This window comes from Pseudozyma hubeiensis (genome assembly GCF_000403515.1).
Source record: "Pseudozyma hubeiensis SY62 DNA, scaffold: PHS36, whole genome shotgun sequence".
Taxonomy (NCBI): Eukaryota; Fungi; Basidiomycota; class Ustilaginomycetes; order Ustilaginales; family Ustilaginaceae; genus Pseudozyma; species Pseudozyma hubeiensis.
Window position 1 is genome coordinate 161909 of NW_012133818.1, and position 15993 is coordinate 177901.

At 56.2% G+C, this 15993-nt stretch overlaps 5 protein-coding genes across 5 annotated transcripts; 2 read left to right on the plus strand and 3 right to left on the minus strand.

Moving 5' to 3' along the window:
- Window positions 1–24: 24 nt before the first annotated feature.
- On the minus strand, window positions 25–5940 carry PHSY_003508 (potential glutaredoxin; the record flags this gene model as incomplete). The annotated part of the gene is made up of 3 exons (XM_012334127.1): window positions 25–2043; window positions 2147–3847; window positions 5761–5940. The coding sequence occupies 3 exons, from the start codon at window positions 5938–5940 to the stop codon at window positions 25–27; spliced, it is 3900 nt and encodes a 1299-aa protein (XP_012189517.1).
- Window positions 5941–6573: 633 nt separating this feature from the next.
- Window positions 6574–9882, minus strand: PHSY_003509 (hypothetical protein; the record flags this gene model as incomplete). The annotated part of the gene is made up of 1 exon (XM_012334128.1): window positions 6574–9882. The coding sequence occupies one exon, from the start codon at window positions 9880–9882 to the stop codon at window positions 6574–6576; it is 3309 nt and encodes a 1102-aa protein (XP_012189518.1).
- A 985-nt stretch (window positions 9883–10867) lies between these two features.
- PHSY_003510 (hypothetical protein) lies at window positions 10868–11149 on the plus strand (the record flags this gene model as incomplete). Its single annotated transcript, XM_012334129.1, has 1 exon — window positions 10868–11149. The coding sequence occupies one exon, from the start codon at window positions 10868–10870 to the stop codon at window positions 11147–11149; it is 282 nt and encodes a 93-aa protein (XP_012189519.1).
- A 1806-nt stretch (window positions 11150–12955) lies between these two features.
- PHSY_003511 (glycosyltransferase) lies at window positions 12956–13903 on the plus strand (the record flags this gene model as incomplete). Its single annotated transcript, XM_012334130.1, has 1 exon — window positions 12956–13903. One exon carries the CDS (start codon window positions 12956–12958, stop codon window positions 13901–13903), a length of 948 nt encoding a protein of 315 aa, XP_012189520.1.
- A 75-nt stretch (window positions 13904–13978) lies between these two features.
- On the minus strand, window positions 13979–15682 carry PHSY_003512 (formin binding protein; the record flags this gene model as incomplete). The annotated part of the gene is made up of 1 exon (XM_012334131.1): window positions 13979–15682. The coding sequence occupies one exon, from the start codon at window positions 15680–15682 to the stop codon at window positions 13979–13981; it is 1704 nt and encodes a 567-aa protein (XP_012189521.1).
- Window positions 15683–15993: the final 311 nt, after the last annotated feature.

The window sequence follows — 15993 nt, forward strand, 5'->3', positions numbered from 1 at the left end:
ACAAGAGCCCGAAAGGCTGACCAATCAACGACCAAAAGTATCAGAAACAACCGAAATCCCATCATCATCGTCTCCCACAGCACGATTGCTCGCCGTCTCTTCATCCTCCACGTATTCTTCCTCCTCTTCTTCATCCCCAGCATCGGAATCGTCGTCGCTCGTGAAAACGATGGCTGAAGCCGAGTGAGACATGTAGTGCAGAGGGATTGAGATTGTCGTCCTGTGGTGGTCGTCGATGCTGAGGCGGTGGGGGTCTGAGGAGGACCAGCTGGTCGGTGTTGCCGATCGGGCAACGAATTCTGGGACTGTGTGTTGGGTCGATCTTCCAAACGTGCTAGGTGGAGAATCGTGCTCGCCGCCTGTACAGCCTTCTTCCACGCTCAGAAAGGGGGAAGTGGTGGCAAAGCGATTCGTGTGGCCAATCGAATTCTGCAACGAGGTCCGATTGTCTCTCTTCACGTCGACCTCATCTCCAACTTTGTCGACGGGATCCTTCCGAGAGCTCGTCAAGGCTGCAGCCGCATTGACCATGTTACCAGATGAACCACCTGCCCCGCTCTGCTCGCGAACTTGCTGACGCAGTCTTTGCCTCCTCCGCTTCGTGCCCTCATCCAGAGCACCAAGTTCTTCGACCACGGAAACGACATCTGGAGCGATATGTGAAGACTTCTTCGCCTTGTGACGTTGCTTATCGATTCGCTGCTGAGCGTGCACTGACACGTCGACACGCTCGTGGTATCTCTCCTCGTCGCCGTCGTCGCCTTGAGCGTGCGAATGCTTCGCGCTTGCCGAAACATCCGATCTAGACTCGATGTAAGCTTCACGATTCTGAAGTCGCAAAGCTGATGCGGAGTCGGCAATGGAGTTACTGTGGCAGTAGAAGCCTCCGATTGGCAAGGCATGAGAAGTAATGAGCGAATCGAGCACCAGCTGGGCACCCTTTGGTTTGTATCCTTCCATGTTCGTCTGCGTAGAGGTGTAAAAGGTCAGGTCGTAGGTACTTCCGCTTTGCAGACCGAGCGGCTCGTTTTGCGGTCTCTGATGAGTCCCAAGGATATCGGTGCTTGTTGCACAATTCCCACGAGTATCTGGCTGACGCTGAGAAGCGAATGGCGCAAAGACCCATGCGAAAGGCCGGGTGGTTGCCTTTTTACCCAGACCTGCATCCTCTGCTTCAACGGGCAATTTTTGTCCGGAGCTACTCTGCGAGAGATCACGTTCACCATGAACTTTATGCTTCAATCCGTTCGGTGCGTTCGGTGAACGGATTGAAGCTCCAGGTTCGAGGTCTGCAGCCGGGGACCTGCGCAGCCATTTGACAGCAGCTGCGGCGCGAGAAGCAAATCCATCGGCACCTTCATCGTCGATGGTGATCTTTTCCGAGTGCTTCCGCGCGTTCGATGACAACTGCCTTTCGATCATTTGCTTGCCAGGCGCTGGAGACAAGGAAGAACTTGAAGCTCTGGGCGGCGGTGCAGGGAAGTTTTGCGAACAGGCTGGAGGCACGAAGGCAAAATCACTGAGCGAGGCGTCGCTCGTGGTCCTGATCACGACACGCTTGTCGCGGATAGAGCCCAGAGTAGATCGTAGACTGGAATTTCGGGCTTGCTTTGCTTGAACTTCCGTATCACCGTTCGCAATGAAAGCCCTACTGTTGTACGTCAGTGACATGAAGCTTTTGGTGGAGTCTTGATGTTTCAGCCGCGAAGCGTTCGAGTCACTTTCCGAAGATGTCCGACCGCTGGAGTTTGCATCGCTCTTCTGTCTTTTCTTTCTCCCTGTTTGCAGTCTCTCAATTGCTGGTTCCTCCAGGTCTCGATCTCCGTCGAGCCTGAAGTCGGGTACAGTCAACGAGGCAAGCATCGATGCGAGCTTGACTTGGGAGGCCGGAAACAGGAGGAAGGGAGCAAAGAGGTTGAGACAATTGACCACGTACAGCACGGTGAACAGGGTCGCTGAAGCCATTGTAGCTACCTCTAAAGTCGTGTTGGCCGCCTGCGCATTGTGTGGATAATCTCGGTCGAACGTCCTCGCGAGAACAACCTAGAAGAAGAATACACCATGTGACAGAGATAACAGTCGCATCAAGAGTCAGCCGCAGGTCTCGATGAAACTCACAACCAAATACTGAGCGTGAGACACTTACAGAATGGCAAGCAAATGAGAAAGATTGCAGCATGATGGCCGTATGATCGATTATGCAATTGAACAGGAAGCGACAAACGGCCAAGTATCCTTCGTGTGTCGCAATGTCCTCGTGAAAGGCAGCTGTTTGCCAAGGAGCGGGTCGCCAATCCTTGCGGATCTTGGGTCCCAGTTCGAGCCTCGAGGTACTCTCCGACTCATTGAGAGAAGTGCCTCGGGTAGTGCACGAGTCACTTGAATCTGGAAACCAACGGCACCTCTCCCTCGAGGAAACGTCTTGTTCCGCAGAATCGCTCCCGTGTGTGGGGAAGCGCCGTCTTGCTTCAATGTTCCTCGAGATTGCATCGACTGTGACGCTCGCCATGTCGGGGGGTAAGACCCGCTTCGCAGCAAGAGCCGACGACCTTGAAGCACGCAGACCAATATTCTCGAAGGCAACTACTTCTGGTGTCGAGCAGCGCGTCAAGTTCCGTGAATCTTCGGTCGATGGCAAGCAAAGGGCGCCTTGTGGCGATGTCGTTGATGGTGATCTGGCCGTCGTGAGCGGTGGCAGGCTGCTGCGATCTACGACCGACAAAGATGGCCGAAAGGCGGCTTCGAGGACCTGTGATGCCGGAGCAGGAATGATCGAAAGTGTGGCGGCCAAGGGCGAGATCGAGAAGCCGTCCGGCTTCGAAGCCCCCTTTGCGTTGACTTCAGAGTGTGGAGTATGTCGACCGCGAAGCTGAACAAGCTCCTTGGCGACGATCCTGATTAGACAAGCCAGAATACCTGCGTAACTGACCGTGATGATGTATCCGGCAAGAGCAACAAGCTCCGAGTAGATGACCTGCCACTTCTTGAGGTTGAGCGACTCGCTGTAGGCGTCTTTGGCGATGCCAATCAGGATACTCGGAGATGTTGCCTGCCGGATGTCCAGGGCTGTATCGTAGTGAGAAAGAACCTGAACTGCCTCGTATACGAAGGTGCGATACTCGTCAAGCTTGACCGAAGCCAGTGCGACTTTGGTTCCGGCTGAAAGGCCAAGAGCAAGAGCTTGAACGTAGAGCAACACCACGGTTCCGTTCCAGAACCAAGGTGGTGCAAAGGGTAGCAAGAGAGCGATGTAGCCGAGCGCAGAAAAGTATGCGGTCGAAAATATCGAGAGCAGCATGATGTTCTCTAGCATGGCTGGTTCGAACAGTGCCGCTGGAGCGATGGGAACGCGGATCAGATAGCTCTCTACGACTTGCAGACCAAGCAAGATCACATAGATGCTAGTGAGGATGAGGTGGCAATTGACGCAGGAGGCCGTGATGAACCATCCCATGCGCGGCTGATCCTCCTTCCTGACCTGTGCGCGAGAGCCACCTGAGGTGCCGAGCTGCGGTCCATCAGCCTCGACGATGCATGTTGACGGAGATGTTCTGGTCAGAAATCGTCTATGGAAGGAAACCTTGAGCCAGCGCTTGACTTGATTGACTTGATGCACATGATAAGGACGATGTTCCAGCTTGAACAGCCAGAACGGAACCGTGTTGTTCCTCGAGCGGTATTTTCGCAGCGCAACGGCGACCGAGAAGAATGTGGCCAAGTTGATCGCGTTGAGGGTCCACGTGAGCTGCCAGTAGCCTTTCGGGTAGATCTTGAGAGCGAGAGCATCAATAAGCGTCGTTAGCTCTTGAATGGTGGCATTGTCGGAAAGAGGGAAGCCGAGCGGATCCTGGCGCGACAAAGGAATACGTGGGGGAAGGTCGAGGAGAGGTGATGGTGGCAGTGAGGAGCTGGACGATTCCATGATGAACAACACGAGACTGTGTCCGCCTTGAAGGGCTGGTACAATCAGCACTTCGTGATGGACAGCGAACAAGGGGGGCGGACATGTTCATTGAGCGATGATAAGGAAGCTTATAAGCTGTCCTTGAGAGGGAGGCGATACGACCTGCCCATCCTTTCACGAACGTCATTGATGCATCACATGCCTGTTGCAGTGCCACTTCAGGTCACAGAGAAGGTCGGTTAAGATCCTAGCGTAAGGGCTTTGCTAGTCTGCAGCCAACTCTGCGAGGACCGTGCCATCGTAAGAAAGTCGCTCTGCAAATTGTCCCGTTGTCCCTGGAAAAACAGTAATGTTCAAGCGCCCCTTTGTCCCTGGAAAGACAGTGCTCTTCAAGCGGGGAAAAGGCGTCCAGACAATGAAACCATCGTGTGCCAGTGATCACCGCTTTGCAGCACTCCATGTGAGCTGGAAGAAACGTAGGATGGTGTGTCAATGAGCGATGAGTTTTCTGCTGTGCCAGAGGATGGACGAGTCCAAAGCTTTCCGCGGGAGTCGAGGCGAGGCGGTTGTTGATTTATCGTGCATCCAGACAATGGTAACGTGACGAGCTAGGCCTCCAGCTCTCCCGATAGATTCGGGGTGGTGGCCTGAGCTTGACGTGACAGAAAAAGAGCGTCTGGGTGAGATCCCAAGCGTTCGGCGGGGCAAGGTAGGGATTGTCGGGCGGAAGCGTTCACATTCTGCTGCCGTCACGGTATCGTAAGTGGAAAGTGGTGAAGCGATTGCAAGTCGCGAGAAGCGATCTGATCGTGTGCAGGCGACAAATGAGGTGAAGCTTCCTACGAATACCAACGGTCTGTCTTTTGCCAGATAGGAGACGCTGGGGCGCACACAGTTCCGGATCATCAAACCTTTGTCGGTTAGCCCTGCTACGCCGCTTCTTCTCAATGTGATTGCGGCATCCGAATTTGCCTCTCAACCCCGGCTCATGCTATCATGTGATAGCGCCGAGGCACAACCCACTCTTTTGTAGTCATGCAGGCGAGGCCACACCATGCTTTCGTCAAGCAGCCAGCTTCGGATGATCAGCGCCAACTCGACCCGGCACTCGGGCCTCTTGACCTGCATATCAAAACTTGGCGAGGTGAGCACGAGCGAGGTCAAGGCGTGCGAAAAGCGCTCGGAGTCTTGTCACCAGCACTGTCATCAGCTTTCTGCGCTACGCCGCAAGCAGGAGCCACGGGCCCGAAGTCCACACGCATGTCGGTTCAGAGCGAGACGATTGTATCACAATGGTATTCGTCCTTGATCTCTCACTTGTCTGATCGTTTTCAACACTGTTGCAGACTCATATGAAACCGGGGAGCGACTCGTGCCCGCTTGCTTTCTCATTTCGGCTCACACTGAGGCGCACAAGACGCTTCCGACACCCACATATGGAGGCATTGGCGCTTTCCTGGCCGCCGTGGATTGATCCACAGCCAGCGAACCATTGCAGCAGCACCACTCTAGCACTCTTTTGAGCCACTCGTTCCAGCAGCTTGGGGATCGCAAAAGAGACTTGTACGTTCGTTACGATTCCAGACGGAATGGATCACAGTGTCTACAGCGTCATTTGCGAGCCGGTAACTCCGGTCAGAAGTAATCGCGCGCTTACTGAATGAGCTGTTGGAGCTTTCCGCTCTTTTGAGCGTCCAGCAGGTCGGAGCAGCCACCGAGGTGCTTCTGGTTGATAAAGATGTTAGGCACCGTACGCTGGCTAGTCTTGTCCTGCAGATAAGCCTGTTTCATTCCATCCCACAACAACGTCAGCACTCTTTCCCTTCCGTGTTCGATCATCTTTGTTTCATACATACCTGGATATCAGCGCCATCAGAACCCATCTGGTCGAGCTCCAGAATCCCAACCTTGCTCTTGTCCAATCCGAGCTTGTCAATCACGCTCTTTGCCTGACTGCAGTAAGGACAGTAGCTCTTGCTGAACACGGCAACAAGGTGCTCGGAGATGAGCTTTTCAGCAGCCTGTTTGGCAGCCATTTTTCGTTCTTCAGTAAGGGTGTTCCACTCGGGTCTTAAACCGAGGAAGGAAGATACGATCGAGATTGCTACGCCTATTTTGAAGAAGAGCTGTGCAAAACACACCGGAGAGCGATGTGTTGCGAATTTGAGTAGAGAGTGGGTGGTGATGACAAGGATGACCACAAAGGTGCTTGGACCACACTATTTGAATCCCGACGAGAAATCGAGTCGCCGCAGAAGAAAGACGGACTGACGTGCGCGGTGCTCACCTTTCCGTCACGGAAATATGTGGAGGTTTTCCAACGCACACTGCTCTCGTGCCCACTGCCCAAAGGCGTGCTTCTGAGAAATGGCCCGGCTCAAATCTGCCCAAAGAGCTCGGCATCTCCCACCAAACTGCACTCCCTTCAAGCTTGCACTGCAGTGCGACATGCGAACAGCACAGTATTTCGGCCACGATGAACCCTGAGGTGTGCTGTCTCTCATTTGGGGCGTGGGCAGTGAGTAGATCATCTAGTGATTCAAAGGACGATCGATTGATACAAGGGCGAATGCGTGTAGAATCTGGGGACTGAAAAGTAACAGTGCGAACGTGTATCGTCGGAAACGTGGGTATGATGGACTGTAGTGGATATGCGAATCTATCGGTCTCTACGAGACGGTGCATCCGCTGTTGAACCACCAACTCTGTCGGAGTTGCTCGATCCAGTGCACCACAAGGCACAGTCGCAGACGTCGACTGCGGATCGGAAGCAATTTCGCCTTCTCGTGCTCGTCGATGGGCATCACCAGCGCCATCCAGTATCCGAGCCGTTCCACTTCGTCAGCGCTGGGCATGGGACCATACGTGTGGTTGAGTCGCGACAGAAGCCATGGTGCAGAGCCGGAACGCAGCGTCTCGATGAACGAAGTGCAAATGTCAACCAGCTCCTCAATTGAGGGTTCGGCAGGGACAGGTTTGAAGGGCAAAAGACCCTCCTCTCCTTCGTCTTCATGGCCTGATCCTCGCTCGTCGGCCGTGGCCGTCAAATCAGTCGGGCTGCGTGAAGCCACCACTTCTCCACTGGCTTGAACGGGCTGGGCTTCCGGTGCGGGCTGGTGCTGACGGGGCTCAAGAACAGGCGAATGGCTGGAACGGTAAATCGACAGCGCGTCGCTTTCCGCCCGTGGCATCTCGGGTCGAGCGACGATGGTGCCTGGAAGCCCGTCTCCGCTTGGTCGATCGGCGTGTGCGTGCGCAGGAGCCGACGACGAGGGCGCCATAGGACAGGCTCGCGGACGCTCGACAGTTGCTTCAGCTGCTTTCTTGCGTTCCAGCTCGGTTCGTCGCAAGAGTACCGCCCTTTCAAGCTCGGCTTCTTCCTCGAGCGAAATGTCGTCGACGCGCTCGACACGACCGACCGTGTAGCCATCGAGCGACCCCTTTTCGAGCAGGCGGAAGCGGTACGAGCCGACCGTCTCGAGCATGCTGCGTCCGTCTGCAAGCATCTGTACCGACTTGATCTCGAGCATGGTACCAAACTCCTCCGTGCCGCCGTTGTTCCTAGAGGGTAGAACCATGCCGAAACGTGGGTTTCCGCTCTCGAGACAGCGACGCACCATGAGGCGATAGCGTGGCTCGAAAATGTGCAGGATGGTGGGCATGCCTGGGAAGGCGAGCGTGCAGACAAAGATGGGCGTCGACAATCGGGCTTCGCGCTCTTCCTGCTCGATGGCCGATTTGCGTTGCTCGTACAGACGCTTGAAGCCGTAGTGGTGCGGCGCAGACTCTGGATCGTCGTCGACGATGAAGCCGGTGCGTGGTTCTCCGCTCGCAGCGTTGACCTTGCCTCCATCGGAGCTCAACGCAATCGAAAGGCCTGCATACGTACTGGTCGACGGTGCCTTGGCATCCTGCGTCGCGTCCGAGTCCAATGCGTCTTCGTCAGAGAAGGTGGCGGTATCGGAGGTGAGGATCTTGAGCAGCGCCGTGTTGGGTCGATGGTCCTGGAAGAAGGAGAAGTTGGGCATGTCGGCTCGGCACAAGGGACATCGGTCGCCATGGTCGAGACTGCGAGCAAAGCAAGACTTGCAGAAAGTGTGACCGCACGGCGTGGTGAGGGGATCGTAGAGCAGCAGATAACAGAGTTGACACTCGAGCACTTCGACGAGCTCCGAGTGGAGCGTCGCCGCGGATTGAATGAGCGGCTCTCCATTCGGTCCCACCTTGGAAGAGAGCGCGAGACTGTGTTTGGCCTCTACGGCTCGGAGGTGGGCATCGCTCGCGGGGACATCGAGATCGGTGTCCGCATCGCTTGCAGAGCCAGTTGCTTTATGAGCTTGCACAGCGCGACGACGACGGACGGCGTCGACAAGCGCCTCGCGCCCGTTGTGGCGATGCAAGCGAGCGCTGGTAGTCGACTCTTCTGTACTCCAGTCCGAGTCCAAGCGGCGAGCTGCAGCTGCTTCCTCGGTGACCGCTTGTGTCTTTGCTGCTTTTCCGTCGCCGTGCTTCGCGCTAGAATTCGTGGGTGAATTGGGGCTGGAGACGCTACCGTCGCTGCGTCGCTCGCGACGGCGCTTCAATTGTCCTTTGCCGCGCCTACGAGCAGCGCTGTTGGAAAGAGGCGGACGGGAGTAGGCTCCACCGACACGATCGGGCCAGAAGCGATCGCTGTTCTCCTCTTCACTGAACTCGTCGTCGGTAGCAGCGTGGAGAGTCCAGATGTTCCTGTCGTCGTCGCGACCGCCGAGCGCGGAGCCACGACTTGGAACAGCTCGCAGATAGGCCGAACCGTGTGCAGCCTCGTGCCCGGTGTCAAGATCGCTTTCGTGCGCAAAGTTGTCTTCCGAATCCGAGGCAGTGGCACGGACGCCTCCTACGGTGCCACTCTCAAGTTCGGATTCATTCTGGCCAAAGATACCCATGCCGGCATGCGAGGTGGCAGGACGATGAGACCGACGAGTGACCAAGGAAGAAGCACCCTGGCCTCGGGCTGTCGATCTACCCAAAGTTGACCTGCGGCTGCGCGCGACTGCGCGAGCTCGAGAAGTGGAAGAAGAGGCTACTGATGCGGACTGGTCGCGAGATGCGCCCGCCGTGCGACCGGGTCGAGTATGGCGCGATCGTGGACTGGCGAGGGAGGGGCTGGTCGATGCTGGCAGACTGCGTCTCTGACGGGGGGGACGCGGCAGTGGCGACGAGGCGTATCGCATGAGGATGGCGACGGCCTTGCTGAGAGTAACATCGGTGCGAAGCATGTTGCTGGTTGCAAGAGACGGGAGCAGGGTGGTGGCAGTCTGGTGAGACGCGGAGGTGTTGAGAGGCTCGACGCCTTGGGGAGGAACCGCAAAGAGGTGCGCTTTGGACCGAGTCTGTGGACCGATGACGGTAAGTCGGAGTGGATGGTCTGCGACGCCCATGACGAAACCATCGACCGGTGGGGCACCAGGACCGACATCTTGAGCGCCCAAAGGCAACCTTTCCGTGTACGTGGGGATGAGCCCATAACGAGGCAGATGACCGGCCCAAACACCGATACCGCGGCCTATGGCGGAACGAGGACAGCCATGCGCAGGGCAGGGCACGGTCATGGGACTCAAAGGAAGACGTGGCGGAAGGTGACTGAAACAGGGAAGCGGCTGCACTTGGTCCTCGGGAGGGATCGATCTGGGCAGCACGCGGTCCTTGATGCACTGCATACATGATGAATGGCCACAAGGCAGTGTGACGGGGTCCTGTACTGGACGACGACAGCCTTGGCATGTGGCGAGAGTCAGGAGAACGGTGGCAAGCTCGCGGGCACGTCGACGTTGTGCTGCAGTTGGAAGGTGAGCTTGTCGTTGCGGCTGCTGGTGTGAGGTTGATGAGCCAGGCAAAGCTGAATTGGAGGACGAGGGAGGCGAGATGCCGGTCGACGGACCGTGGAGGCTTGCTTGAGACGTTTGCTGATGGAAGCGAGAAGCTGGCGTCGAAGCCATGGCAGTACTGTGAGCGGCTGGAGATGCCGATCCTGCGGTGGCTTGGGACTCGTTTGGGAGCTGGTGGGAGGACGGCGAAAGAGGTGACTCTGTGCCCTGAGGCGATTGTCGAGGCGACATCATGGTGTGATGGTCGAACGCCGAAGAGATGGGACTCTGTTGACCGCTTCGAGCAGTAGAACTGCTGGACGGCTGGGCGCTGGATCCGCGGCCGCCACTGCACGTGTTGTGGAGGTGATGGTGCTTTTCTGGCTGGTGATGCTGGTGCGTAGATGCTTCGTTCATTCTGATTTCGACATGCTTGTATGAAGAGAGCGTACCTAGCCAAGCAAGTGTGTAACGGCAGACGTCGTGTACGTGGCTGGCGGTGGGACCACCGTGCAGGTCAAGTGATGCCGTGGATCAGCAACGAGATGGTGGCGACAAGGGGTCAATTCGAGAGCGGCAAGGCTGATGGGTGCAACAAGTCGAATGTCCACGTGTCGAAGGACTGGACTAGGGTGAGCCTGACGGTCGAGTTTGAGCTATTAGCCGCGATGATGCTGATGATCTATGAGCACTCGCTGGTTGCTAGACAGCTTGGCAATCACTTCGGGATTATTGCCGCGCTGACAACAAGGACGTAGTGGTGACGGAGAGGAGAGGAGTGTGTAGAAGCTGGGGATTGTTGAAGCAAGCTGTGGCGCGAGGACAATGCTGGATGGTCGGAGGTCGCAGATGGCGCAGAGGAGTCAACGTAGCTGAGTTCGATGCTGGCGAAGGCTGAACGAGACAAAAGTCGAGACCTAGACGTCCAGGGATGGATTCAGAGCAAAGGTGCTCGGCAGGCTGAGGACGATGGAGCCTTGGGCTTGTGGCAGCTTGGACGAGCTGGAGGCGAAGGAGGCGGATCCAGATTAGCCAAGGAATGTCTATGCCCGCGGCGGTGTGAGCGTGTGGTGTTGGGCGGCAAAGCAAGTGGTTGACGCTTTGTTCTGACTGGGCTATGCTGACAGTATACTGCGCTGCTGCTGTTGCCCCTGTGGCTGGTGTAGGTGGAGTGGACGAGAGCAAGGGGCAGGGAGAAAGGGTAAGAAGCAGATTGCAAAGCGAGCTGCTCCGGGCGACGGCGGCGGCGGCGGGTGATCCAGAATGTGACTTGCGGTACACGGTATGTGCTAAGCGAGCGTCGAGAGTGAGAGTGATGGACAGTGAGTCGGTCAATTACCGTCGAGATGAGGCGACTCTAGCTGCAGTAGCGGGTCGATGGGAGAGTGAGATCGAGTGACGAGATACAGTAGAGGCAGGCAAAGGCCGAGACGGTGTCACGGACAGGTGTCTTGAGCAGAAAGAGCGTAATGGCGTGTGACAGAGTGACAGAGTGACCCTTCAGGCAGTCGAGAGACAATTGATTGCTAATATTGAATAGTGACTGCTTGTGCTCTCGTCAGCCAAGATCCTGCAGCCAAGGCACAATTACAACAGCAAATAGTCTCACGCGCACACCGCTCGCTGCTACACACAAATAAAGTTGCCCACACTCGCGAGACGCCCAGGTTGCGCGCTTGAGTTCCGTATGACCAAAGCCGACATGCGCTGCCTCGTCGGAATTTCGCTCTTATTCTTATTTGTTTTTTTGTCTTTCGCTGGGGCTCGTCAAGAAGGCCATTTTATGCAAGCAAGTCACTGAGCAGCGCAACACGATGCCATCAGCGACGACCCTGCGCGGCATATTGTCACCATTATAACCTCTGAGTCACAAGGTCGCATTCCAAACGTCTCACGCCCTGTTGCTTGCGGGCGGATCATCCGATGCTAAGGCTACAAGGCTGTTGCAGAGAAGCCTAACGCGGAAGAGGGGAGGCTCACCGGAATTGAAGAAACCTGGCGCCTTTTCCCGTTTGTCTGACCTCAGGCTGAGCCGTCGGATGGAGCGCGATTTTGTGCTTAGCATAAGCACAATTCGTCGGCGCCGTCATACTCTGTACGGCTCCACCTCGTCCCTCCGTTCTCGCGTTCCGAACACACGTCTCGGATTGGACGAACCGCCCTCGGCACAGCCCACGCCCACATCTTGTAAGCAGCAGTGCTGAGAGAAGAGCCATCCATTTCATTTCGGAAGTATGTCTGCTGACGATACGGCAATTTAGAGCTCAACGTCGGTGCCTGGTACACACAATGCGAGGATACAAGCGTGGTATGCATGTGTGTGTGTGTGCATGTCCATCTGCGTCTGCAGCGCTTGTTCGGACCACCGCCGATTCCGACGACCACATCGCTCGGCATCGAAAAATGGAGAAAATCGACCAGGGAAAAAAGGGAAATTGTACGAGAATATGTTAGCTCAGCATCGCCGGGGACGGCGAAATCCGAGGCAGGGTCACGCAGGGTCTCGCAGGCAAGCAGGCTGCTGGGTAGGCGCGCTCCTCTGAGCTCAGCATCCTAGGTCAGGCTGCACCGTTAGCATCCATCCTATGCTCCAGGATCGATCTGCGTTGAGGAAGGATTTAAGACTCGCTCATGGCTCGTGTCTCCAAACAAGTGATCTTTGCCCTTCCCCACGCTGATCTTCGTCAAGTCTATGCGTGAAGACGCAAGGAAGAAGGTTGTCACTCTGCCTCCCGCTAGGCGCGCCTCTTTCATGGCATCGAAGATACTCCCTGCACCTGCTTTGGATCGTGTCTTAGACCGAAGAGAGAGAAAAGGCCCACTAGACGTTTTTGAGAAGAGAGCACAGAGGGTGGATCAGCTCAGCTTGCATATTTGGATCGCGAGGTGTCTCAGGCCTAGGCAACAAGATTTGTGGCTGCAGCTCGCTACACTCCTCGTGTGCCTGATCGCCTTGAGAGAAAATCCGAGATGAAAAAGATTCAATGTCATTTCGAAAGATCGAAAGATCAAACACTTGATGTTTGCAAAGTCTCTTGCCAAGGTAGCTGGACCCTGATTTTGGTGTCGACCCTTTCGACTTGGCTTTCGACTTGGCTTGAGCGTCTTTCAGACCCTTGTCATTCGCAACTACCTCCTGCTAGCCAACCTCTGTCCTCTGTGCAGCAGCGCAAGGATGCTTGCGATCGGCAGTTAGTCCACGATCATGGATGCACTCGCAGAAAAGCTTGAGGAGGGGAAGCTGTACCTTCAGCGACCGATCAATGAAGTTTTGCCGCCGCGCCTCCTCCTCTACCTGCTTCCACCGGTACCTCCATTGCGGTTCGTCTTGGCAGCTTTGGCGCTAACTCTGCTGCTCGTTCTCAGAGTGTGGTTTCTACTCCCGGGCAGAAGATCCGCACAGTCTCCGACAAGTCGTTCGAGCCGCGACGCAGGTACGGCGAAGCATCGCAGCCATGGAGTCGCCGTCTTTCTCGGATCCGGCGGACACACAACCGAGCTTCTGCAGCTCGTATCGGCACTTCCGACGCAGCGCTACACTCGTCGGATCTACCTTGTCTCCTCCGGCGACCATTTCAGCTTGGAAAAGGCGAAAAAGCTCGAAAAGAAGCTCTCGTCGTCCTCTTCGAGCAGCGATTCACAAGATCCGCCCGACGCCAAAGTAATCCAGATCCCGCGCGCAAGAAACGTTCATCAGAGCTTCCTTACCACACCTATCACACTGGCCAAGAGCATCGTTTTCTGCGTAGACCATGTCTCGCTCCGTCCGCTGCTCAGACGCGTGAAGGGAGGCGACGGCATCTTGGCAGATGTCATTCTGATGAACGGTCCAGGCACTTGCGTCCCTATCGTCGCTGCCGTCTACCTCCTTCGAGTAAGTCACTGTTCCTTTGTTCTTTGGCTTAGTCCTACGTCAACGCTTTCTGACCACCGTTCTGCTTGCTTGTTGAAACAGATCGCTGGACTTCGTTCACCGAAACTCATCTACGTCGAGTCGTTCGCTCGAGTCAAAAGCTTGTCGCTCACGGCAAAGTTGATACGACCCTTTGTCGATCGATTCGTCCTCCAGTGGCCGCGCGATGCATCCAGTACTCCACCTCACATCCGAGCAAAAGCAACCCCAAACACCGTCTATTCTGGCTGGCTCGTGTAGGATCTGATTTCGATACACGGCAATATCAATGGTTGTTCTACAATCCTCTTCCTAGTACATTAAGACACAGCGAGACTATGCGCTGGACGCCGGCGCAGCTCCTCCCCATTGACGCTTGTTGTTGGAACTCGTCGAATTGATCGAGCTGAGCTCGTTGGGTTGACCTTTGCCTCCGCGATTCCTTTGCTGCTGCTGCGGCCTGCGACTATCGTCCTCCCTTCTATCGTTGCGATTTCCGTTTCCGTTCCTTTGATTGTTGTTACCTTTACCATCGGCATCCCTTCCGGTTCCTTTCGAGTCGGACTGTCCGCTATTGGTCGGCTTGTCCGAGCTTCTGTTTGCGTGGTCATTTCGAGGAGCTGATCGCTCGTCTGTATTTCGCTCGCGCTCGCGATCGCGACCTTGCTCGCGACCATTGTCTCGACGGCGATGGTCTCTTTCATCACGTTGTCTGTCCCGTGCATCGTTATCCTCGCGTCTTCGGTCGTTGTGTCGGTCGTTATTTCGGTCGCCATCTCGCTCGCGTGGGCGATCACGCGAGGCCGACGCCGCATCTCTGCGATCGTTGTCCGCGTGTCTGGACGCAGGCCTAGCTGCGTCACCCCCAGGTCGCCAGGAATCGCCCGTTCTACGATCTCGCGGCGCGGCATCTTCCGACCAATTGCTAGACGCGCGGGCGCCACCCTCCCTACCACGATCGTCTCGGTCCGAACGCTGTCGCTTTGCATCGGCTGCATCGCTTGGTCGAGAAGACGCCTGATTCGGGGTATCGCCCTTGGAGCGTCCCTTTCCAATGGAGCTCGAACCGCCATCGTTTCGTTTACGTTTCCCGTTCGAGTCGGCGTGCTGTTGGCTAGATGCGTTCGAGCGCTGACCGTTGCCCTGCTTGGAGGCGCCATCCTTGGCAGAATCTGCTGGCTCGACCTGACGCTGGGCAGAGCCTTTGATGCTGAATCCCTGCTCGGCTGCTTTGTCCCGATTGTTCTTAGATGCATCTTGCTTTTCTTTCGTGTCCTGCTGTCGCTCGCCCGACGCCCGAGCTCCGGTATCACGACCTTTGCCGGCGGTCTGGGAGGACCGCGCGTCTTTGGCTGCTGCAGCGGCGATCTTAGCCTTTTCGGCATCTCTGGCACGCTTGCTTTTCTTTTTCTTCTTCTTTTGCTGTCCCGAGCGAGCATCGGCAGTGGACGTGCCAGTTGCTCTCGAGTCGCCTTTGTTGCGGGCTTGTGAGGGGCCGGTGGGTCTGTCCCAGCTACTCTCACCGGTCGTCTCGTTGTAGTAATAGACGTCGCCGTCAGCTGAACGCGACTTGATGCGGATCCATCCGGGTGGCAGCTCATCCCGTGCGCCTTGACGCTTGTCGGTACCTTTCGCCTCTTTTCGTACACCGTCGTCTGTAGCGACAGTTGCAGACGCGGATGCTGCTGCATCATGGTGCTCCGAGCGGTCGTCAGTCACCGCTTTCGTAGCCTTGGTGCTCTCCTCCGGTGCGATCGCAGGTTCCTTGACGTCTCTTGACGGTGTAGTCGCGTCGTCAGTCACAGGAGACGTTGTCTCGGGTGCACCAGGTTGACCTGGGGAATCTTCTGGAGCGGCTGCAGTAATGGCTTCTTTAGGTGCTTCTGGCAGCTTGTCGTCTTGTTCCTCGACGACTGTATTCCCGGTTGACGCGATTGGAGCAACGTCGCCGTCGAGTGTCAAGCTCACCTCGTCTTGGTCGACAAGAGGTGCGTTGAGCTCATCCTCGCCGTAATCTATGGCCTCTTCGTCCTCGAGCATTGTTCTATGGCGCCTGTCGTGGGAGGAAGTTGATTGAAGGGGTCGTGCGATCGGCGAGCAAGGTGGTCCTACGTCGTCGGCAACTAACTTATTGAAGCTGCTTGATCCGAGACTGCAGATCTCGACAGACCCTTTTTCGCACAGGGCAAACACGGACAACCCGATGTGGCTTTTTCGGTGCAGTGTTGAGGCACAAGACGCGTCGAGATGAATTGTTGGTGAGAAAATGACGGGTTATTTTGTTGGTTCCTCATGGCTCTATGAGAAATTCCCGTATGTCACTTTGGCTCGTCTCGGAACTCGGCGAAAAG